This window comes from Spermophilus citellus, assembly GCF_964194105.1.
Source record: "Spermophilus citellus genome assembly, chromosome: 2".
NCBI classification, from domain to species: domain Eukaryota; kingdom Metazoa; phylum Chordata; class Mammalia; order Rodentia; family Sciuridae; genus Spermophilus; species Spermophilus citellus.
This window is the reverse complement of record NC_138183.1, coordinates 209,449,543-209,473,882: the sequence shown is the minus strand read 5'-3', so window position 1 is coordinate 209,473,882 and position 24,340 is coordinate 209,449,543. Positions and strand designations below refer to the sequence as shown.

The 24,340-nt window shown below is 36.5% G+C and overlaps 1 protein-coding gene across 27 annotated transcripts in view; it reads left to right on the top strand.

Annotated features, from left to right (window-relative positions):
* Positions 1-24,340, top strand: part of SOX6 (SRY-box transcription factor 6) — a 603,909-nt gene that overhangs the window by 570,102 nt on the left and 9,467 nt on the right. For 25 of the 27 annotated variants that reach the window (XM_081280977.1, XM_081280953.1, XM_081280954.1 and 22 more), the window contains 2 exons: positions 14,095-14,328; positions 17,063-17,279. In XM_081280977.1, the coding sequence (XP_081137103.1) occupies positions 14,095-14,328; positions 17,063-17,279 (451 nt within the window). The remainder of the gene's footprint in view (positions 1-14,094; positions 14,329-17,062; positions 17,280-24,340) is intronic. The other 2 variants (XM_081280966.1, XM_081280973.1) reach the window with 1 other exon arrangement.

The following is a 24,340-nucleotide window of genomic DNA, read 5'->3' as shown; positions in this document are numbered from 1 at the left end:
TATGCAGACATCTGGGTCTCTGAAATTCTCACTGTTGAAGATGTCTGCTGTTCTCTGCTGTCCCAATAAGCATTTCAGTATTTACCTTATGCCAGCCTATGTACTGGACCCTGGGGGTGCAGTTGTGGATGACTCTTTTGAGGTAAGCTGTCTAATGAATAATGTGGACCCATAAAACTGGTAACTTGGATAAACAGGTAAAAATTAAGGTAGATGTAAGCATAGGGTGCAACTGTGGGAGCCTAGAATTCTTGGTCTAACCTAGCAACCATGGAAAACATCTGTGGCTTACATAAGAATAGATAGATAATCCCAAAAGTGTTCAAGATGGACAGTTCCAGGAAGAGAAAAAACTTGGACTCTTAGCATCAAAACACAGTATGTAGAGAACCAGAAGTAGTATAGTGTTGTTAAACAAAATAGAGCAACCAGAGATGCTACTGGAGGCACAATAGTTAGGGGCCAGATCACATGGGCATTTAGGCAGCTATTGAAGAATCTAAATATAGGAGTCTCCTGGTCAGAATTGCATTTGTGGTGGCTGAAACTAGAAGGAGGTATTTAAATGCAAGCTAAAGGATTCAAAACTGGAAGAATACCAGCCAGCAGGTTAGATTTTATGATACTCCAACAGAGACAGTGAAGGCTAAGGTAATCAGTAAGTGTAGAAATGGAGAATGGGTTTAGTGGTATCTTTGTTAACTAGCTCTGAGATTTGCTTCACCTTGGTTTGTGCTTCTTCATGTGGAGTCAATGGTAGGAACTAGGGTTGGATGAAGACAGAAGCTGCAGAGCCACATGAATTATTTAGTCTACCAGCTTTTCACCAGCCTCTGTATTCTCCAAGGGCATCTTCTTGAACCTGAGACTGGTTCTCCTGAAATCTTAGAAAGTCAGAACCTGTTATTGTCTTATTTCATCCCCAGTGGTCTCTGGTTCAAGCTTAAATACTGCTTTTTTGCCTGGGCTCAACAGCTTGTGAGCCCTCTTCCTGTGCATACATAAGGCGGATAGATAACAAGTAGAATAGTTGATGCTCTGTGCTACTTTCAGGTCATTAAAATAAAGAAGCACATAAGTTGTCCCAGCTGCCCTAGGATTCTATAGTTGAAACAAGATAAAGGGCTCTGTTTAGCTATCTGTGTAAAGCAAATATAACTTGAGAATTAAAAAGAAAAAAAAAAGTAAACACAGGCACTGAAACTTAAAGCAGGAGACTCTTGAAAACACAGACTGGCATATCACTGGTTAGAATTTCCTTCATTTTGCAAAGCCACGAGCCACATGCATCAGCTCACCACAAAGTCATTAAGCCTTTTTAAGCTCAGATGAAAAACATTAACAAATACCACAAAAGGCTTCAGTATAGCCCCTTTGTTCATTCACATATGGCACTTTATAACTCCTGCGCCACTCCGCTAGTGTGTTTGTTTAAGCTGCCTCCATCAGGCTGGTCCTGAAAGAACAAAAGACATCTTGAGCAATCCTAAGCAGGAAATGGGCTAATCTAAACATGGTTTGTGACACTTTAAGTAGAATAGAAAGCGGAGGGATTGATTAGTCATTAATGTCCAATTGGCTCCATATGGATGTTGCAATAATAAAGCCTTTTTCAGAGTAGTAGCAGAGTTATTGAATTAGAGGTTTATGTTTCCTCAGAGCTGACCTTAGGGAATTCCCTTTTGGTTCTTCTTGTTGATCTTTTAAAGAGAATGGAGTTTCTAATAGAAAAAAATGGAAGCCTTATCCACAATAACACTTGCTCATAATCCTGCGACCAAGGAATGCATTAATTTAGCATCATTTTAATCCCTGCTATAATTTCAGTCCTTACTGCTTTCTTTACATGCCATTGCATCTTTGGTGGGGCAGTATTTCAGAGACCAATTAGATAGTGACATGAACTTCATAACTGGTAATGGGCTCCTCTAATGTGCTTAGCTGTGCAGGGAAGTGGCATCCTTAAAGAGGGAAAGTTATGTTCCAGACAAGAAATAGTGGACTCTGAATTTCAGTTCTTTCACAGCACTGAGTCACTATTGTAGCTTTGGGGTAGAGGAAGTGCACTAGGATGAAAGTGAAAAAACCCAAATTCCAGATCTGGCTCTGCTCCTTATTAGTATACCAGGAACTCATTATTTTAGGGGGAGATCTCATAATGGCTCTGAGCCTTGGTTTCCTTACCTGTAAAGTGGGTCAAATGATATCTACCTTCCTACTCACTTCAAAGGATTATAAAGGGGATCAAAATAATGTATTTAGTGAAAGCACTTTGCAAATATTATCTTATATAGAACGAACTATTTAGCACACCTGGTGTTCCTATCGTAGAAATTGACCTCTGGCCTAATGTATCATGAATGGCTCTTTGAAGAATTTCTTTGGTATTCTGATTGGTGAAATAAATGTCTATTACCAAAGTGTCTAATGAAATTTTTTCTTTATGTGTATAGTATATGTCACAATCTATCTTTATAGTTTATCCAGTGATTTTCTTGTTATACACATGTTCAACAGTTGAAGTAAATAAAGACTTAAAAGAACATTTGGATGAAAACAGGATAATGAAAATTTACCTATGACCTTTCCCCACATTGGACAATTGAAGAAATCACATTTTAGTCAAAGTATCACCAGTAATTCCTTTTTTGTTCCTTTCTAAAACTGGTCATTTTATCTATCATAGGTCACTCTTTGCTAACCTGTCTGTCTAATGTTTTATAAGATAAAAAGAGCAAACCATACTCTTCAATCCTGGCAATCCCTTTTTCTCAGATGTGATGAACACATCACTTCCCTAATGATTAAGGCTCCTTCTCAGCCATGGAATGTTCTTTGCCCGCCAAGTAAACCAGTAGGATGGCCAAATCTCTCAATCTCTCTCTCTCTCTCTCTTTCTCTCTCTCCCTTCCACCTCCCCCCACTCTAATTTGCATTGCAGGCAGCCTTCTTATACTGAAAGTAAGTTAACATTCTGGCAGTAATCAGGAAAGAGAATTTAGCAAAGGGCTTCCACAGTCAGGACAGACAGCTGTCAGCCATTGCCGAACAGTGAATTAGACCTCCATCATATTAAGATAGATTTGGTGGGATAAACATGGTGAACAAATTTAAGTAATTTTAATACTCTACTTCTTTTCTAATTTCTTATATCCCCTTCTAAAATTTCTTCATATTCTACATTTTTGTTTCTAATGTAGTCATCATCATTTTCTCTATTAACTCAAATAAGGGACTATAAAATATATCATGTAACTCTTTCCAAATCCCACAGGAGAAAATCAACATTCTATTGATAGACTGAAGTAGTCTAAAATAGAATGATTGTCAACAATTCTGTCAAACAACCTGATAGTAATATCTATATCTTTTTTTTTAATCCATAAGCAATCAATTATAGCCTTTTCCCCCTCTTCTTAATACTTCTTTTTGGTAAATGAATCCATTTTTTAGTTCACAATGGTCTGAAAATGCCACATACTTCTCAGGTTTACAGAGAAAAGAACCTTTCAGAGAAAGCAATTTTGCTTGTTTGTTTGTTGATTGGTTTTATGTTTTATTTTATTTTATTTTGCTTTTTATTAACTAATAATTAAAACAGTTTTACTTTAAATAGTGTCCCGTTATATGCATGAACCACCATTTTTTCTGTTTTCAAGTTATTTTCAATTCTTTTTATTATTAATAAAACAATGATATTCTTATTTAAGTCTATTTCTGCATAGATTAATTCCATAAATCTATTTCTGTATTTCCCTGTGTTTTGGGTAAATACCCTAGGAGAGAAATTGCTGTCATATTTTACTTAGAAGAAACTGTTAGAAAATGATTATTCCATTTTACAATTCCACCACTGATATATCAGATTTCCAGTTGCTCACTGTCCTTGCCAAATGTTTAGCGTTTAAGCCATTCTAGTGCATGTGGAATGAAATCTCATTGTGGTTTTAATTTTCATTTTCCTGATGATTAATGATATGGAATACCTTTCCATGTACCCACTGGCTCTTTTTGTTTTCTATAAAGTATTCATTCAAGCTCTTCTGTTCATTTAAAATTAGATTTTTATTCTTTTGTTGCTTTTTGTAGAAGTTCTTTATATGTTCTAGGTGAAAACTTTTGTGTGTATTGTGAACAGTTTTTCCTGTTCTTTGACATTTCATTTTCTTAACAAAGATTTTGATGAATGTTTTAATTTTGATGTAGTTCAATTTATCACTTTTTCTCATACATTTATTGCTTTGTATGCCATATCTGCAACTCTTTTTGCTCCAGAGTCACTCTAAAATATTGTCCTTTGTATTTTTTAAGGAGTGTTTATAGCTTTTGCTTTTAGTATTAAGTCATGGTTTACCTCAAATTATTCGTTCCTCCACCCCTACTTTTTTGTGGAACTGGCATTTAATGAACCCAGATGCTCTACCACTGCACTGAATCTCCAGCCCTTTTTATTTTTTGTTTTAAGACAGGGTCTCACTAACTTGCCAGGTGAACTTTGAACTTGGTGATCCTCCTCTCCCAGTCTCCCAAATTGCTGAGATTACAGGTGCTCACCACTATGTCCAGCTTCAAATTAATTGCTTTGTGTAGCATGTGATAAACCAAGGTTTACTTTTTTCAATATATGTATCCAGTTGTCCTAGAACTGTGTGTTGGAGAGGCTATCATTTCTCATTTTAACAGCCTGGATCTTTATTAAGATATTTTGAATTCTGTTTCTTCAAGAATGCTTTGGCTGTTACTGTTTTGTGTTTTATATAAATTTTAAAATCAACTTGTCAATGTCTATAAAAATATACTTTTGGGATTATTATTGGGATTGAATTGAATCTATAAATTCAGTAAGAAATGATGCCTTAACAATATTGAGTCTTCTGATTCATGACCATGGCATATTCTTCCATTTATGTGAATCTTCCTTAATTCACAAATGTATTGTTTTTGGTGTAGGTGTCTTGAACACTTTTTGAGGAGGCTAAATGTATCCCCGCATATTTTATTTTGTGGTGGTGTTATGAATGAATGTAAATTTTAAAATATTTTAATTGTTTGTAGCTAGTGCATAGAAATATGATTGATTTGTGTTTTTATTTTATATTACAACACTATTAAATTCACATTTTCTAGTAATTTGTTGTAGATTCCTTAGGAGTTCATATGAACAGATAATATTATGGGCCTTTTTCCAATTTGTATACTTTTTCCTTTTAAATTGTTGGTTAGCAAGGGTGAATATTTTCCCTTGTTCTTCATCTTAAGGGAAGGCATTCAGTAGTTCCCTATTAAATATATTGTTAAGTGTAGGTTTTCTTTAGATGCCCTTTAACAGAATGAGAAAGTTCTCTTCTATTACTAGTTTTCAGAGATTATTTATCATGAAAGTGTATTGAGTTTTGTCAAAACCATTTTCCAAATCTGTGGCAGCCATCTGTTTTTTTCCTCCCATTTGTTCTATTAGTATTAATGAATTGTATTCCCTGATTCAAATTTTAAACTCATCTTAGTTCCTGAGATAACTCCTGCTTGTTCATGGTGTACATATTACATATTCTAGATTCTGTTTGCTAATATTTTATGAAGGACCTTTGTACTCATGTTCCCCTCTCTATCAGGGTACGCTCCCTCATAAAATGAATGGCTAGTTCTTTCTGCCTCCGCTCTCTGCATTTTCACACCATCTTTTTGCCTCTTTCTTGAAATTTGCTAGTGACACCATTCACGAATGGAGTTTTGAGTGGGAAGGTTCTTGGTCATAAATTCTATTTTTTATTATCTGATGATTCATATTTTCTATTTATTGAGTAAATTTCATTAGTTTGTCTTTTGAGGAATTTGTCCATTTCATCTGAGTTGTCAAATTTATTGGAATTAAGAATTCATAATATGCCTTATTATCGTTTTAATGTGAGTAGTACTGATGGTGAAATTCACTCTTTCATTCTGGATACTGATATTTTTTTGTTTTTTCTCTTTGTCTGTTGATCATTCTTAGAATGGGTTTGTCAATCTTATTGATCTTTTCAAATTACTAACCCTTGGCTTTTTAAATTGTCTTTATTGTGTCTGTTTTCTATTTCATTGATTTTTTTTTTTTTGCTCTTTATCCATTCTGAAAATCTCTGACTTTAAATTTAATTATTTAACTTCATCTCTATGTAATATAATTGTTGAATTTAATGGACTTGGTTTTTATAATTTGTAATTTTTTTTCTATTTGTTCCCTCAGTTTTTCATCTCTTTTTCTCCATTCCTGCCTTCCTTTGGATAAAATGAATTCTTTTGAAGGATTCTGTTTGAATTATTCTACTGACTTTTAGCTACAGCTCTCTGTATCTTTTAAAATTGATTTTTCTAAGAACTCACTACACATCCTTGAGTATCCCACAGTCAAACTTTTACCACTTCACATAAAATAGAACAAGTATAGAACTTTTACCACTTCACCTAAAATAAAATTAACAATTTACTGCCACTTACGACCTTTGTCCTTTAAGCTAATATGCTATTGTTGTCCCATATTATAGCTCTATATAGGTTGAAAGTCCCCAATACAATGTTTTGTTTTGCATTAAATAGTCTGGTATGTTTTAAAACACTAAATTAGTCATTTATTAATTAAATCTATTGAAGGAAAAAGTCACTTAGCTTTAAGATTTTCTTCCTTGTGGTATATCTGGTTTTTGTTGGACATTATTTCTACGTGTTCTGTAATAACTATGCTTTAATTTTTTACTTTGTATATTTCATTAACATATATTAATTGTATGTGTTAGTGGGAGTCAGTGTTATATTTCCATACATATGTACAATGTGCATTAATCATCATCAACCACCTTTCTTCCACTCTGGTCATCTCTTGGCAGCATTCCCAACCCTAGAAAACACTTTTCTACTTTCAGGGTGACATTTCTTAGTTTCTACGTATGAAAGAAGACTTGCAGTATTTTACATGTATGGTTTCTGTCACTTAAAATGATGTCCACCAGTTCCATCCATGTTATTGAAAATGACATTTCATTCTTTTTTGTGGCTAAATAATATTCCACTCACACGTTTAAAATATTTTTATTAGTTCCTTTCAGTTATACATAATATTAGGGTTCATTTTGACATGATTGTATAAGCAAGGCATATAATTTTCTCCAATTCAGTCACCTCCCCTCCTTCCTGCCCCTGTTTCCTTCCCTCTACTCTACTGACTTTGAACCATATGGTCACTGGATAAAAATCCTAGATTGCCTTTTTCTTTCAATACTCTAAAGAAGTTCCATACTCTTCCAGTCTGCGTTGTTTCTAATGAATAATTATTCATCACTTGCATGATTGTTCTCCTGTATGTAATGTCCATTTTCTCTGGAAGTTTCTCTTTGTTTTTTTGTTTTCAGCAGTTTAACTGGATTCTTGGTGTGGTTTCTTTGTATTTGATATGCATGCATTTCTCTGCATGTCTTGAACTTGTTAGTTGATGTTTCTCACCAAATCCAGGTAATTTTCATCTAGGTCTTTGTTTCTGTTTTTGGTCTCTGGGTCACATTTTCCTGGTTGTTTGGACAACCAGTCATTTTTTATAATATATATTGTCTGTTGTGGATTATAAATTATATGCCTCTGGACTTTATTAGTCTTCATTTTAAAATGTTAATTTTTGTAGCAGGAGGCCATTAAATTATCTGCCAATTGCATTAAACTTATCAAGGCTTAGTTTTACACTGTGTGAAAGTTTATATCAATTTTGTTTTTAGTCCTAGGTGAATCTTTAGTCTTAGTATGTAGAATTTATTTCTAAAGGATTGCCCCTCTGGGATTTCAAGGCAAAGTACAAGGTGTTTATAAATCCCCTCTAACTTTATAGGATTCAAAACCAAATTCTATTTCCCTTGCAGTGGGCATCAGCTGACATAGCTGCTAGATTTTTCAGATATAGAGCCCTGTTTTTCACATAGCTCACTTGAGTCTTCCCTATACATGTGAAGTTCAGGGTTCAGTCACTTGGAAACCTCAAATTCTGTCTTTGACACATTAAGCAAAATAGACACTGTTGGCACTTGCCGCTCAACACTGAGCAGACGGGGGAGCATATTCATAGTAAAAACTATGAAAACAGAATTCCATTTAGTAAAATTCCCTCCCTTCTAGCATGGAATTCTCTCCAGTTTCTGCTGAATTTTGGTAGCTCTCAGATGTCTTCATATAGTCATCTTTTCATATTTTGCCCAGCATTTTTAATTATTATCTGTTGGAGATTTGGTCTGATAATAGCTATTATGCCATTACCAGAACTGTATCCCAGAACGGAATTTTTTAAAGGAATTTTTTTATTACCTTTATTCTATTTATTCATGTATGTGGTGCTGAGGATGGAACCCAGGGCCTCACATGTGCTAGGCAAGCACTCTACCGCTAAGCCATCGCCCCAGCCCCCAGAACAGAATTTTTAATGCCAATAGTTTTCATATATAACATTCATTCTGTCTGACAAAATACAAGTCTTCATAGGCCTTTTAGAAGGCATTTAGATACCTTATTTTTCTCTATTCTTTATTATCAATTCACTTGTGATCACTGAGACTATTCAGTGGTAATTTCTCATTCGGCTTCCATTTTGATCTCTTCCAGAATATATTTGTTCATGTTACTCCCCTGCTTAAATACCTTAAAGACTTCTTAGGTTGGAATTCAAGGTGCTTAGCAATCTGGCCTCTATTTACTTTTCTAATTTCATCTGTTAGTACTCCCTCTTTTTTCCATAAGCCCAAACCACAGCCAGCTTCTTTTTATCCTTCAAACTATTGTGCTTTTGTTATAACTCTGTGCCTTTATTCACACTCATTTCCCAGCCTGGAATACTTTCAAACTCCTACCTGCTAGGAAAACTTGCTCTCAAGTGCTCAAGTGTCACTTTATTTCCAAAGCCTCCCTAATATTCATCTCTGTCTACCTCAACAATCTCTTCTCTGCTTTCATGGTATTCTAAAATTTCCTTTGTTAGGACTGTTTTATAATTTTTCATTTATGTGTCTTTTCCTCACTAGAACAACTTCCTTAAAAACAAAGTACATGTGTTATTTAGCTTGCATGCTCCATCGCAGTGCTGGATACATCTGAAATTTGTCAGAAGTATTTGCTGAATTAATGCATAAATAAATTATTACTAGACACATTATAGAATTAGCCAGAATTCTTCCTTAAGGAAAATTTATATATGCACAAACCCACACCAAACACTCACTCATTCATTCAGATAGCCCTTGGAATTTACCCAGGAAGGGGCCTCTCTAGGATTAGTTCAGGACCATTGCCATCGACTATGATGGTGAAACTAGACGTCATTCCAACCCACCTGGAAAAACTCAATTTTCTGTCTTCCCTAAATCATTCTAGTCACAATTTCCTAAGGAGGTCTTTGTCTTGGTGATTTCTATTTTCTCCCTGTAGGTTAACTATCTTTCTTTGCTTAACTGAAAGTTTGCATTTATACAAACTGTGACTGAAGAGATGAAGGATAAATTAACCAAGATGAGCTTCCTAGGGGAAGTCATGTGGAGTAGAGGCTCTGGCCCACAGGGACCATGCTTCCCCTTGGTATCTTAGGGTGGTGCTGTTGACCTTCTGGCCTTTCAGTAACTGTCATTTGGGACTGCTAGTGCTGATAGTCTCTTAGATCAGCAGGAAAGAGTAGTCCCCAGGTACACAGCTGTGGGTCTAGGCTCCTTCCAATTGCTGTCTAGGAGAAATCTTACTTTGAATGCACAAATGTTTCCTCTGCCATTAAAACAAAAGGTAACTTCCTTATAGAATGTTAAGCCATTCCTTAGGACAATTTGATTTTGGATGCCAGAAGAGTGTTGTCTATTTAACAATGAAATATTTTGTTTTTACACTTAATGATATCTCAAAAATGAATGAAACAGTATAAAATCTTACCTGATATTTAGAATTTTAGAGTGAATTATAATAGAAAGTGAACATTGGGCTGTAGATATACAGATTAAGGCATACCTTTTGAAAACAGTTGATAGTATTCTATAGAATCTTCCTTATCTATTTAAAGGAGTTTCAAAAAATACTTAATTTCTATTCTTTGAATTTCTGAATTATTCAGCATATATAGTCATGTGCTGAAACAACAATTCCCTAACCAATTTCTTTCATGAAATGAATTTTAGGGAATTTAGGATGCTTTCTAAATGTTCTTTTGCCACACACAGTAGCATGCATCCCTGTAATCCCAGCGGTTCAGGAAGGCTGAGGCAGAAGGATCATGAGTTCAAAGCTAGCCTCAGCAAAAATGAGTAAGCAACTCAGTAAGACCCCGTCTCTAAATAAAATACAACACAGAGCTGGGGATGTGGCTCAGTAGTCAAGTGCCCCTGAGTTTAATCCCCAGTACACACACACACACACACACACATACACATACACACATATATTCTTTTGTGACTGATACTTTTATAAAATTGTGAATGTGAACTTCACTCAAACCTAAATTCTAAGTTCAAATAATAGATGAGTTGTCATCTTTCAATGAAAAATAAAGTAATATTGAGAGATGTTTTCTATCAATATATTTGGCCAAAGAAATATTTGTAGCAAAGCATCTTTCTGCATAGTGCTCATTTGAATGCTTCCATAAATTCTCTGGAAGTTGTACATCGCAGAGTCCCTGCAAAAAGATAAAAGAAACCCTCAACGTGTCTTTGTGGGGTATCTGTGGTTTACAATATTGCATTTCCTGAAATATTAATAAACTGAGGTATAAGTTCAGGAAAGGATAGAGGACATTTCCTCAGGATGTTAGTGGTAATTATTAAGGCAAGAGTAAGAGGCCAATTTTCATATGCAAAGTAGGTTTATTGCTGTTTTGCCCTGGCTGCCTAAGTAAGAAGGAGGGTGACATCATGAACATAGTTTTATAATCATAAGGTAGCCTTAGAATACCACATATTAAAAAGATAGGTAAGAAAGGAGGTGAAATTAGGAGGAGGGAGAGGAGAAAATACCGGGAAAAAATTGGTCCAGGTTAAGATTTTGCAAAGGGATCTGTGCACTGCAAATTTCTGTCATTAAAAGACATGGTTCATCTCTGCTCAGATATCAAGTCCAATTCAAAAGTAGTTTCACACTTCAGTCTCCCTGAGTTAGTCTCTTCTCAAATCTTGATTTGTCTGCCACAACATTCCTAGTTTAGCTTAGGATGCCCCCATTTGTTTTTCAGTTCACTCCTTCAGGAAGAGAGAAGAGTTGACAAAAAGAGATGTTCACATATCTAAAGCATTTTCTATTTTCCCTTCTTCCTTCACATTTTTATACTATGCACTGTTCTTGAGTTTCTCCATTTTCTGAAGCATTTCTTATAAGTCCTTGAGATCCTCTGTGTTATGAATTCAGTGCTGTGAGGGGAAGGGGAGAGGTCATTGCAGAGCAGTTGGTGCATGTGGGACCTGAGTTCTGTTCCTTGGGCAAGGGAAGGTAGTGTTTAGTAAAGAAAAGAGACAAAGAAACCTATGCTAAGACTGATATAGCAGAAGAGGAAGAGAAATTGGGCATAGTCTGGGAGAATCGATAGTATGGAGTAGAGGATATAGAAGCTCTCTCTGTACAAGCAGAATCTAAAAATTTACCATGATTTCTATCAGTCTTTAGAAGATTAAAAATTCCAATTTACAATGAAATACATACTTTAAATGAAGAAATAAATAGAAGCTGACTAGTTGGGTTTGCTAGAGGTAAAAGAGCTACAACAGCAAAAACAGATCTCAAATGTTAATCACCTGTGGCATAGTAGTTAACTTAGAATAATACTGAAATGTTTTTGCATCTGACATTCTCCACAAACCTGTCTACTTTTATGTGTATGCATGCCAGTATATAAATTGCTGAATCCATGTCAGTTGTAAAGTAATGGCACTGAGGGCATCATAAATTACCATGGTGATCCTCAGGAGAAGACACTGTCGTATCTGAATGAGTATTTCACTTCCAGAGTAATGTATGCCTTCATCTGGCCCAGCAGTCAGCATATTGCCCTGTGTTGATGGATATTGTCAGCTGGAAGCTACACTACATTTCACTGCACAATAAACATGGCTGTCAAACCCATATAAAGTGAAATCAATTTATCCTGTATGGTCAGTGCATTTTAAATGAAATTAATGTACTGTGGGTATGGTGGCAAAAAGGTAGCATATTAGTTATGCATCTTGGGATCTGAGACTTTTCATGTAAGGCATCATTCTGTCTAGTAAGCCTAAAAGAAGGGCTGTTTATAAAAAATATGTTTATTTTTGCATGATTTTCAGAAAGTGGCCTCTCCACCCTCCTTCATGTTTAGGAAAAAAAATCACAATATTGGCCAATTCCATCCTTTTATCCTGTCTTTTGTTTACAATAAATGATGAACATATTTGCCAAATAACAGTGTTCTTTAATGTTCTAATTTATTACTGGTTTTGACACCAACAAATTTCTACTTAACCAAGGTATCTGGAAATAGAAGGACCAGAGATTGATTAGGTTGTGTTATTTCTATATAAGTTGGCTGAGCTGAAAGAATTTGCTTTGTCCAGAAAACAGAAATGTGGGGTTTGCACCTACACTTTTGGGGGAAGGCTTTCCTGCTTATGCATAGAAGTATTGACATCAGTCCAATACTTTGTATCTTACTATAGAAGTTCTCAGTGCATAGGGAGATAGGCAGTAATTGCCACATGACAAAGCATATATTGGTATGTCACACTGCAGGTGGGCAGGGGTTGGGGTCGTGAAGATAACCAAGAGCTTCATTCATTCATTACATTTATTAACTAAAATTCTATGTGCCAGATATTCCACTAGATCTAAGGAATACAGCAATGACAAGAGCCATCCCTTGCCCCCATCCTTAAGGAGCTTCCAATCTATTACGTTACTAGAGTCAGCTTTTCAGAAATTACACCAGAAATTTAAATATAGTTTCATAGGTGTTAAAGAAATTCCATTAAACAACAGGAAAATATATCAGGACCCTTGAAATGAACACCTCTACTAGTCTACTACTTTTTCATAAGAATTGAAACCCACATTTTTTTCACTTAATATTTATTGTCTAGTATGTGAAGAATCCCAGGTATTCAAGAATAAGTGCAAGATAATCTCAAACTTCAGAGATCTCATGTTCCTAGGGATGGCATAGAAAGATCGGAGGGAGACAGTCACATAAACAATAACTACTTTGGGACATGAAAACAAGAAGAAATGCACACTGCCTGGGAGCATCGTTGCAAATGCTGTTCTTTTAGCCTGAACACCCTTCTCATCTGTCTTTACTCCCCTCTCCCGCTCAACTGCAGATTCCATGTCAGCCTTTGAGCCTCAGCAGGAGCATCACATCTCCTAGGAAGCAGTAGCTGACCATCCTGTCTGCTTCTCCTTTGCACCTTGTTAACTCCAGTTTTGCAGCACTTACCACACTTTCTGGTATAAGTGCCTGCCTCCCCTCCAATTCTGAGCACCATAAAAGCAGAAGCCACATTATTTGCCTTTGTATCCCTAGCACCTGATGTAAAGCCTAACTCACAGGAATTGCTCAGTCATTATTTTTCCTTGAATTGATTCGTTATGAAACATGCCAACATTTGAATAGGATTTGAAGGATGTGTGGGACTTAGCATGACAGACTAGGAGAAGCATGGTGCAGGCCAAGGGACAGTGCTATGAAAAACAATTCTCTTTGGGGGAATTTTGTTTGAGATGGCTGTGATTTGGGGCATGTGAAGCTAAAATGACAGGGAAGAGCCTGCTTTTGAAGGAAGGAATCACAGCAGGAAAATTTGCTATAAAATAATGCCAGTCATTACTTGATCACCTGGAGTTGATTGCAGTAAATGTACCAGCTGTATGAAAATATGCAAAGTTAATTCTGTCCAGTGTCCCTTTGGGGCTACATAAGAAGGGCCTGAAGAATTATCATCTGAAAATGTCTTCTGCTCCCAAGAGATCACTTAGAAGAGACAGGCCCAGGGCTAGCATTGGAGCCAAGGCGACAATCTGTAATGTTACTTTATCTCTATAATAATTCTTTGCACCCATCTTGTTCTTCCTGCCCTGACACTACAGGAAGTAAAGCAATGAATGGCTCTGCAGCTAAACTACAGCAGTATTATTGTTGGCCAACAGGAGGTGCCACTGTGGCTGAAGCACGAGTCTACAGGGATGCCCGAGGCCGTGCCAGCAGTGAGCCACACATCAAGCGACCAATGAATGCATTCATGGTTTGGGCAAAGGATGAGAGGAGGAAAATCCTTCAGGCCTTCCCTGACATGCACAACTCCAACATTAGCAAAATCTTAGGTGAGTACAGGGGCACAGCTAATGCTGACCTTTCACCCCATGAGTGCTGCATGAGTGTAAAACAGGGGCAGAACTAGGCTCCCAAGGGGGACTGTGGCTGGAGAAGCCAGATGAAGTTTAGTCAGCTGCAATAGCAACTTTTGTCATCATCTCCTCCTCCCCAGAACATGGCATTTAGGTTTGGGACTTACCGCATCTACCACAGCAGGTGGCTAAAAAACTGATTTTAAAGGCAGACTATAGTATCGTGTTAATATTGTGAATTTAGCAACTCATAAGAGGAGACTGCTAAACCGGAATCATGGGGACTAGATTTATCTCTTTATTCAATCTTTTTAAATTTGTAAGTTGCTATACAGCCTTGGAAATACTCACAGATCTTAGGTTTTCTGCTCTAGTATTCTTGAGTTCATGTGTCCCACTGAAAGAATTCATCCAGGACTAGGGTGAACCCCAAAATGGTGTGAAATTCATAGAGTACAGAACAGAGCCTCTAATGATAACTTTTAAACTTGTAAAATAAAACTACATTTATTTTAATAAGATATGACTAGTTCAAATTTCATACCACTGTGCTGAATACATAGACCACAGGGCAGAGCCCCATTTTGTGGTAAATTGCCAGAGTGATTCTCCTGTTTCTCAGGATTAAACTCAAACCTTGTTCTCTTAGCATAAAGCTTGCCTAGCACAGATTATACAGTTTAGAATTATTGTGCTCAACATATTGAACATATTTTATCCAACATGCAGCATTACAGTCAACATGTTTCCTCTTTAAAAAGAAAAAACACAGAAGGCACTGTTCTACTTAAGCTGTCATAATGTGACAAAATCTCAAAGGGAGCTGTTTAAGAAGCTGAAAAACATTAGAGACTTAAACTGTGGTTTTAATTTTTTAAATGTTTTGTTCAAAGGCAATAAATATTTAACCTGAGTAAATATCAGTGATCTGGACATATACAAATACACATGTTTTGTTACTGTATAAATAATTTAACTAGATTCTGAGACATTTTGAGGCAGTGACCTCTGAGAAAATTTAAAACATACATAAGCTCAGATAGTGATGAAATGTTAAAATGCAGGTTTTTCTCTTTTTTTTTAAATTTTGACTTCTGAATTTAAAGATGGATATTTAATGTCATTATAATTAAGTGGGATTTTTGCTGTTTCAGAGATTAATACATAGAGATGTTGTTCTTTTTAATTTAAATATCCTCCAAACCAAAATGTTCCTAATGAGCAGACTTTTTTTTTTTTTTCAAATTAAAAGACATTCTAGAAAATGCCAGTGCTACTTTGGCCTTATAATTTGATATCTGACGTTGAGATCTTCATATTTGTTTCCTGTTGGTTTAGTAGTAATGTGAGCGAGCTTTCAGATGGGTACAGACCCTCTCTGTTTCCACTTTGGCAGCTGTGGAGAATCTATATTATTAGTGTGTATTCTGTGAAAAAATTATTAGGAATACAGTAAGTATATTCATTAAAATGTAAAACTTTTAAGCCCAGGCATTTCAAGAATACCGAGAATCCTCTGTTAACTGGGGCTTAAAGCTGCTGGGAGCCAGCAGAACAGAGAAAAACCTATCTGCATAGATGTTCTAAACAGCTTTTGCACAACAATCAGGAAAGAACAGGGATGGATGTGCTATTAAAGCAGACCAGGATATTGCTGGCTACGGAGAATATTTGTACAACTTTTCCATTTGTTTATGTATGAAAAATCTCCCCCAAAGAATAGCTAACATCCAGTCTGCACAGCTGTTACTGCTTTTTCACCAGCGAGACACAAAAATGCAATTTGATACATGTAAAAAAACACATCCCTCCTTCGTCAAGTGTTTAGATAATTCTTTATAAACAATATTAGAGAAGTGAATGCTTCTCCTTCTTCCTGTATAAACCATATTAAAAATTTTTGTACTTTTATTCATACAACTTTCAATGGATGTGTTTATAATACTTGAAAATGGTATATATAATTCCAATGGTACCTTCCTGTTCTAAAGCTATAACTTCTGAAGTAGAGTTTTAGTTTTGTTTTTTTTTTTTAATTATCATAGGCCGGGGAGACAGTGTGCACAGGAGACTTTTATATATGGAGGGATAGCAACATCAGCTGACATCTTATCAAAGGTCAACTTTGTTAAAGACGAAAATGTGAATATGTAACAGATGTGATTCTGCAATCTGTATTTGGGGTGAAAATGGGAGTTCAAAACACAATTTGAGTCAAATGTATGAAAGATGATATATCATGAGCTATGTAATGCTTTAAATAATCAATAAAAAAAAAGATCCTTGGAGTATTGAGAGATGTTTGAATTTCTGGAACCAAGAAAGCTTTTCCTGTGAATCCTGTCATTCTCAAAAGTATGCTTAGCAAGTTCAGGCTTTTTTAACCCTGTAGAAAGAGAGAGAAAGGCAGATAACTAGGGAAAGACGTTGGTATAGGAGATGATCATTAAACAGCAAAGATATATTTTAAAATAACAGTATCATCAGCCTTAAATCACTGAGAGAAATAAATACAACAAATGCATTTTGTACAAAATTTTGTTGTTTTGCTCTATCGTCTAAAAGACTGGTTGGGAAATTCAGTGGTATGTGGCAATAGGAGCTACCCAGAACAGAGGTGAGTGAAGCAGTGCCAAGGGTCCATCTAGTCATATTTGCCTGGAATATGTTGCCTTGACCATTTGGGTAATTAGGCTATTTTTATGTCTAGGATCTCGCTGGAAATCCATGTCCAACCAGGAGAAGCAACCTTATTATGAAGAGCAGGCCCGGCTAAGCAAGATACACTTAGAGAAGTACCCAAACTATAAATACAAACCCCGACCCAAACGCACCTGCATTGTTGATGGCAAAAAGCTCCGGATTGGGGAGTATAAGCAACTAATGAGGTCCCGGAGACAGGAGATGAGGCAGTTCTTTACAGTGGGGTAAGTATTCCTGAATATGGCCATCTGGGCTTTCCTTTGCAGGAAAGTATAAACCTCAGGATGGCTACTGGTAGTATGTTTGGGAAATAGATTAGAGAAGGGAGGAGGTTGGGACATGCTGGAGGGCTTTGGCTGTGAGAATCTTTGCTGTGTCACAAGTGGGCAGCCTTACAACGTGGCTCCTACGCAGTTCAGAACAAACCTGCAGCAGCTCACTCCCAACTGATAGCCCCTTTTCATTGTCTTCCATTCCAATCTAAGGTATTCAGTGCCCACACACAGAGTTTTTCATACTTTATTTAGACAGACACACAGGGAGAAAAAAATAAAAACTAACTTTAAGAAATCCCCAGAAGCTTCTCAGCTTCTCTGGGTGGTGCTTCTGACTCTAATCACAATAGTCTGCTTTTGTTGTGGGATCTACCACAAGATAATTGGCCTTGACATTGGTTAGAAGACCTCATTTTTGGCATGAGATCCAGAACTCCTGTTGCAGTAAATTATTCTGTGGTGGAAGCAGTAACAATGTGGATTTTCTTGCTTAAATCAGAAACTAGACATGTTTTTGATATCTTCAAGTCTGATTTCATGTCATTTTGTTTAAAAATTAGGTAATAGATTTCTGGTATAAATTTCGACTTGGCTGACTGGCTGTCTGCATTCAAAAGAGGCCCCTCCTAACCACAGTAGTCAGGATAAGTGGGGATGCAGATGCCTGTAGATTCCAGCACACCCAGACCTAGAAGCACAGCGGGGTGGAAACCAGGGGACCATTCTGGAGGCACTGGCTGAAGCAGTTGGAATCAGACACTTGGGAAAGGGCTTTGGAGAGAGACAAATGGAGGAAGCCAAAAAGGAAGCTGCATTTGTTGTTAGGGTGAAGAACTGAGGAACTATTTCGTGCCGTGGAATAAGAAAGTTTTGCTTGAAAGTGAAACAAGAGATACCTTAAACAGGAAGTAAAGAGCTATTTCTGTGTAAGGATGCTCAAAAGATAGCTCCTTGGAACAAAAAGCTGGTTTTATAAGCATGTGTTTGAAGAATAAAACTAATTTGAATTAGTAAATAAAATACAAAATTCAACAAGCCAGTGAAAGTCATCTGGGCTCTGAGTCTGCAGCACCTTAGTGTCTTAGGGAGGATTATGCCTTGAAGTTTGGGGGTCAGATACTGACCAGGTCAGCAGCTTGAGCTGGACATTTACCTTCTCTAAGCTGTTTTCTCACATATGAAATGAATAATAGCACCTATCATGTACAATTATTGAGATAATTCAGTGTGGCACTACTTTCAAAAGTATGTTACATCATGCTTAGTATAGTACCCATAAAGATGAACTCTAGCATTACCATTTCTACTTAATATGTATTTACTATCACAGTAAAATTGTATGCTATATCACAGTAGATAATCAATAAATTACTTTATATTATTGTAGCATCTTTGGGGAAAAAGACTGGCTTAAGCCACTTTATTATTTGAAGATTCTAATATATTTATTAGCCTGTCTTCATGCTAAAATAGGATTATTAAATTCCTTTGTATTAGAAATGTTTGCATTTTTAAAAGTAATATTTTTAACACAAAAAGTACAATGCAATATAATAGGACTATTCACATGATGGCGGATTTAAGAAAAATTCCAAGTCATAATGCTCTTTGGTTGTAGAATCATAGGTAGCCAAATACAAGTTTAAGACTATATGGTGGGCTGGGGATATGGCTCAAGCGATAGTGCGCTCGCCTGGCATGTGTGCGGCCCGGGTTCAATCCTCAGCACCACATACCAACAAAGATGTTGTGTCTGCCAATAACTAAAAAAATAAATAAATAAATATTTTTTTTAAAGACTATATGGTAAAGATCTTCTTGTAACCACCCCCCTACTAGTGTATAACTTATATATTCTCTTTTGAGCAGAGAATCAAAAGTTTAAATTTGAGATCCTCTGTGATTTCTGCCCTTCTCCCGTCATGCCCCCTGTGTACTGGGTGACAGTGAATCTCACCACAGTCTAAAAAGCTATCAAATGTACTATTTTAGTTCCCTGATAATGTATTTGAAAACATGAATTGTAGTAATATTATTTATCTTTGTTCCCTTTACTAAAGGGCCAAGGGTACATTAAAACATCTATGAATCAAAATAGCACATACCAGTGCTTCTAAAATATAAAACTTAAATAACTACTAACATCTACCACTTATTGCTTATGCTATGCTAGGTGTTTGGATATACAAATAATGTGGTCCTCTAAGTCAGAGAAAGGAACTGCTTTAAAGCAGTCCTATGGCTCCAAAAGATGAGAAGACTCAAAGGATTAAATCCAGGTCTCAGCCTCCACCATGCTGGCTTCATAGGAGCTGTCCTCACGGTGTTTCCTCAAAACATGCCTGACAGCCCTGCTCTAACACAGCCATGAGTGTAGCTGTACCTCTTGAGCAAGAGCTCTTAGAAAACCTGGAGAAAATGAGGGGTGATATTGTGGAATAAAGTGTATAAAAGGATATTTGAAATTTAGAGACGAGGAATGCTGTTCCTAATGGTATAGGAGAGTTCGTTGTGGAAGGATGTTTTAGACTGTGGATTGGGGTCATGACCAGAATGTCTTGTTCTTTAATCTTCAATGCTGAGCATTTTCCTCTGCCCAGATTTGGTAATATTTACTACATAAAGCCAGGTATTATTCCCAGTTATGGATTTGTGTTTTCTTTTAAGTAGTTCTATTTGATAGATTATTAGCTTCCTGAGACTCATCTTTGGAAATTGATCTTCATTAGATGTGAGGTTATGACAAGAGAAGCAGGGAGAAAAACAAACAAAATATTCAAAGATTGTTATTGACTTCTTGATGGAACGGGAGTGAGATCAATTTTTATAGCTGATTTTGAAAAGACTTGCATAACTTTCAAGCCAATAAAACTATATATTACTCAACATTTTGTGCATTTTACTGACTGTACAGCTGTAGCTGATGAGTTAGTTTTTTTTTTACTTAGCTATTATAAAATGAATTTGTCAATAATACTGAATAAAGTTAGCTCTTACCTTGGATTTAACCCCTCAATGGCAGATTAAGTATCGAAGTTTGATAGAAATCCTGATAAGAGTGCTACAAATGTAGAGATGATATTCATTTAGATCCATACAGCTACAGTGATGTCTTTTTCTAAACAATTAGGACCAAATGTATTTTCTGTATTTGGAAACTTATTTAGTAATTTATTTGTGAACTAACAGAGAATCATGCAGGTACTATAAAATATTAACGTTGGGGCTACTACTTAAATAATAATAATGGTAAAATTATTGAATACTTATTGAATGCTCTTTACTGTACAGAGAGAATTATACAGATTATTACAACTACATAAATTTACAAGATAGGTAAAGTAATGTTTTCTCCATTATAGGGTTGAAAAACACAATGTTCAGAGATGTTAAATAATTTGTCTAAGACCACACAGCTAGTAAATGGCAGGGCTGAGATTTAAACCAGGCACATGTGAATGTGAAACATATGTCCTTTTTACCATTACACATAACTCTCAATTAGAGCCTACAAATTGTTTAGAGGCTGTATAGTGTAGTGGTTAAGAGCATCAATTCTGGAGCCAGACTGTTCTGGCTTAAATATGAGATTTGTTTCTTTCTTACTGTAGGAACTGATGCATGTCAATCTTTATTTCTCTAAACCTTCCACCTTCCCTTGGGAAACTTATTTAAACTTTTTGCACCTTATATGTAGAATGACAATAAAAACAACAATATAAGTCCCTTCTAAAGACTGAATAACTTAATACAGGAAATACCTGACACTCAATGACCCCTAAATTAGAATAAATATTATTATTTAAGAAAAATCATACTATGTGCCCAGTGAATATTTGACTACTGTATTAGAATTATTTTCCTACTTCTTTATGCTATAAGTGATTTGAACATTTACCACTTTGATCTAAATCCTAATGGGGTTAAATCACCTGTAAACTATGTACAAATATAGTTGAATTACATAGACCAGCCTCGCTGTTTTCAATATTTTCCTCTTGTAAAGAAGCTGTGTAAGAATCTCCAATACATAAAGTATAACGATTGCTATTATTTTTATTCCTTTCTGTAATGTCAACCACAGAGATGTAAAGCATATAGCTTTATCTTTTCAAGAAACAAACTTTATTGTCTTCATTTATAGACTCTGGAAGGGTCTGAAGAGTCAGCAAATGATGGGGCTTTGCCAAAATAAACATGTGGTCCCTTATAACTGGCAAAGCTAGACCTTATTCTAGAAACATTCTTATGATTTGAAAACCATGCAGCAATGCTAAGCTCTGTCAGGGCCAGCTTATACTCTTTACTTGGTCTGGGAAGGAGGGTTCTTAGTCACCTCTGTTCTTATCAGCTGCATGTATACACTTTTATAAACATCTACAATTTTTGTTTTGATGTGCACATGCATTATTTGTAAAGCCCAATACCTGCCAGCTACTCCTATTTGTGAAATCTGCAGTGTTTGAATTTTGACTTAGAAATTGATCTGTAAAGGAAGGAAAAATGCTTTTTAGAAAGTAATTCCTAATAGACAAAGCTTGAGCCTGCTGGCTGGATTTTTCATTTTGTTCATTGATTAGCCAGTCAATTGGTAAGGGAATATTTGAAACCAGCTAGGTACCCAACATTGCACTAACTTAACATGGCACTAACTTAATAATGATTCTATACACATGAACTTTCAGCAAATGCTATAGTTCAAGAAGCTAGACACAAACATGAATAAATTAGCAAATAATAGTTTGTTATGCACACTCACAAAGAACATATAGTGTTATGCATATAACATATAATGACATGCTAATCTTGATATTATAGAACGAGCAAATAAAGCTCAGAGGAAAAGAGATTACTATGCATTAGGGCCAACAAACCATAGGGTATCCTTGGGGAAGGGACTTGAGTTTTGGGCAGGTCAAGCAGGTAGAAAGTAGATTCCTGTTTTAGGATAAAAGAAAACATGAACACATGGGGATGAAAATGGCTTGTTCAATAATGAAAAAGATGACCAGTCTAGAAATTTTCCCTGGCAATAAAGAAAATGAAAGATAAGCAGGCTGAGCAATATTTTGGAAGTCCTTGAAAGTCACTTCTTCAGATTCAACTGTTATACTTGCTTAATTTTTTTAGTCTCTCTTTATGTTGATAATGACAATAAGATCACCATGACAGTTAGCTTATGGTTTCATATCCACAGAACCAGTTTAACTTCAGATGTTGTGTACTTCATGCGACTAGCCACCATCCTGGCCCAGGCTGCCCCAGAGGCAGAACTTTCCACCTTTCATGGGAGCTGTTCCTTTGTGAAACATGTCCTATTTTCAGAAAGTTCTTTTCCCCTAACTGAGCTATATTCTGCCTCTCTACTACTTTGTAGGCTGGGTCTAGTTCTCTTCTTTGGTCTCTCCTAGAACAAATCTTTCCCTTATTTACGAGGACAATGATTCAATCCTCTAAAGATGATTATGTCATATCTTTCTCCCCCTTCTTACCCATACATCTAGTCTCACTCTTTTCTTTAGATTAGGCTACCTACACTTTTCATTTGTTTTCCTCTCATTCACTAGTTTTGTCCATTCATTCATTCATTCATTCCATGTATTCAACATTGAGTACCTTCTACGTTTTAGGTATTGTGTAGGCTCTGGAGCCATGTCAGTGAAAATTTCTGTGGTGATAAAGCTTATATTCTAGTGTTAGAAGTCAGACAATCAATCAATAGAAAAATAAATAAATATAAAATAATGGTAAGTGCCTAAAAAAAGCATACCAGGAAAGAGGCAGGAAGTTTAAGAGGATGGGTGCAATTTTAAATAGGAGGGCCACAGAAAACCTCACTGAGAAGATTTGAGCAAAGACTGAAGCAGGTGAGTGCAAGCTCTGCAGACATCAGGGAAATTAAGTGGGCAGAGAAAGCAGCAAATGTACCAGTCTTGAGGCAAGGTTGCTCCTGGCTGGTTCAAGAAGAAATAGAAGGCCAGAATGACAGGAGAAAAGTAGAACAAGTACGTGGGAAGAACAGTAGATGTCAGAGAGAGGAGAGATCCCAAATGTGAAAAGACTTGATGGCCATTGTGATGACTTTGAGCTTCGTCACAGTGCAGGGGAGGTCACAAAACTGAGGTGGCAATGTGGTGGAATGATCATTGCATGGATGGTGAAGCCATCGAGAGTTATGGTAAGGGGAATATTAGAGAGAGAAACCAACATCTTTAAGGAATGAGGGGGAATGACTAGCAGGAAGGAGATAAGGGTGTGGTGGGAGGCATAGTTTGGTAGCATGAGATTCAAAGATGAGGATTTTAAGATGTAGGAATAAAAGATAGTTTGTAAGAGACAATGAGGCACTAGGAAGGAAGCTACCATACCTCCAGGCCCATTCGAATGAGAGGTGTGGAAGGCAAACAGCCAACTCTTAGGAGGGCTGTAGGGGAGCAGTGTCCTAAAGAGAGCAAAGTGTCAGTGAGAGCAAGGTGTGGCAGTGACATTGAGTTCTAGAGGGAACAGGGAAAGATGTCAGGAATTGGAGGAAGGAAGGAGTGTAGGTTAAAGTGTTGCACAGAACCAAATGTTAGCCTTTGGGGACTTTTTTCTTTGTAGAGTCATTTCTCAGAAGATACCCACACTTTCCTGGATACCCTTTTTACACTGGATACCCTTCCCTATATGCACTGCTGTAGAGGAAGCCTACTCCAGCCTGGGCAGTGGCCCCGAGGATTGTTGTATAATCTATTGTTGCAACTGATCCCAAATGCCTCCTGAGGGCCAGGGCTCATAGATAGTCCAGCCTATCACCTTGTCATCCAGCGTCCTCCTAGACCCAGAAAAAGCTCTCTGTGTAGTTTACTCCAACTTCCCAATGGGGAATGAGAAGGGAATTATCATTGAGGACTTACTCTACATGTATAATGCTTCACTTATATGTTCTTATCTAATCGCCTTGACAGGCTGTGAGGTGAATATAGTTATCCTAACATTCTGATGCTTAGATGAATAAAGGGGATGTCCAT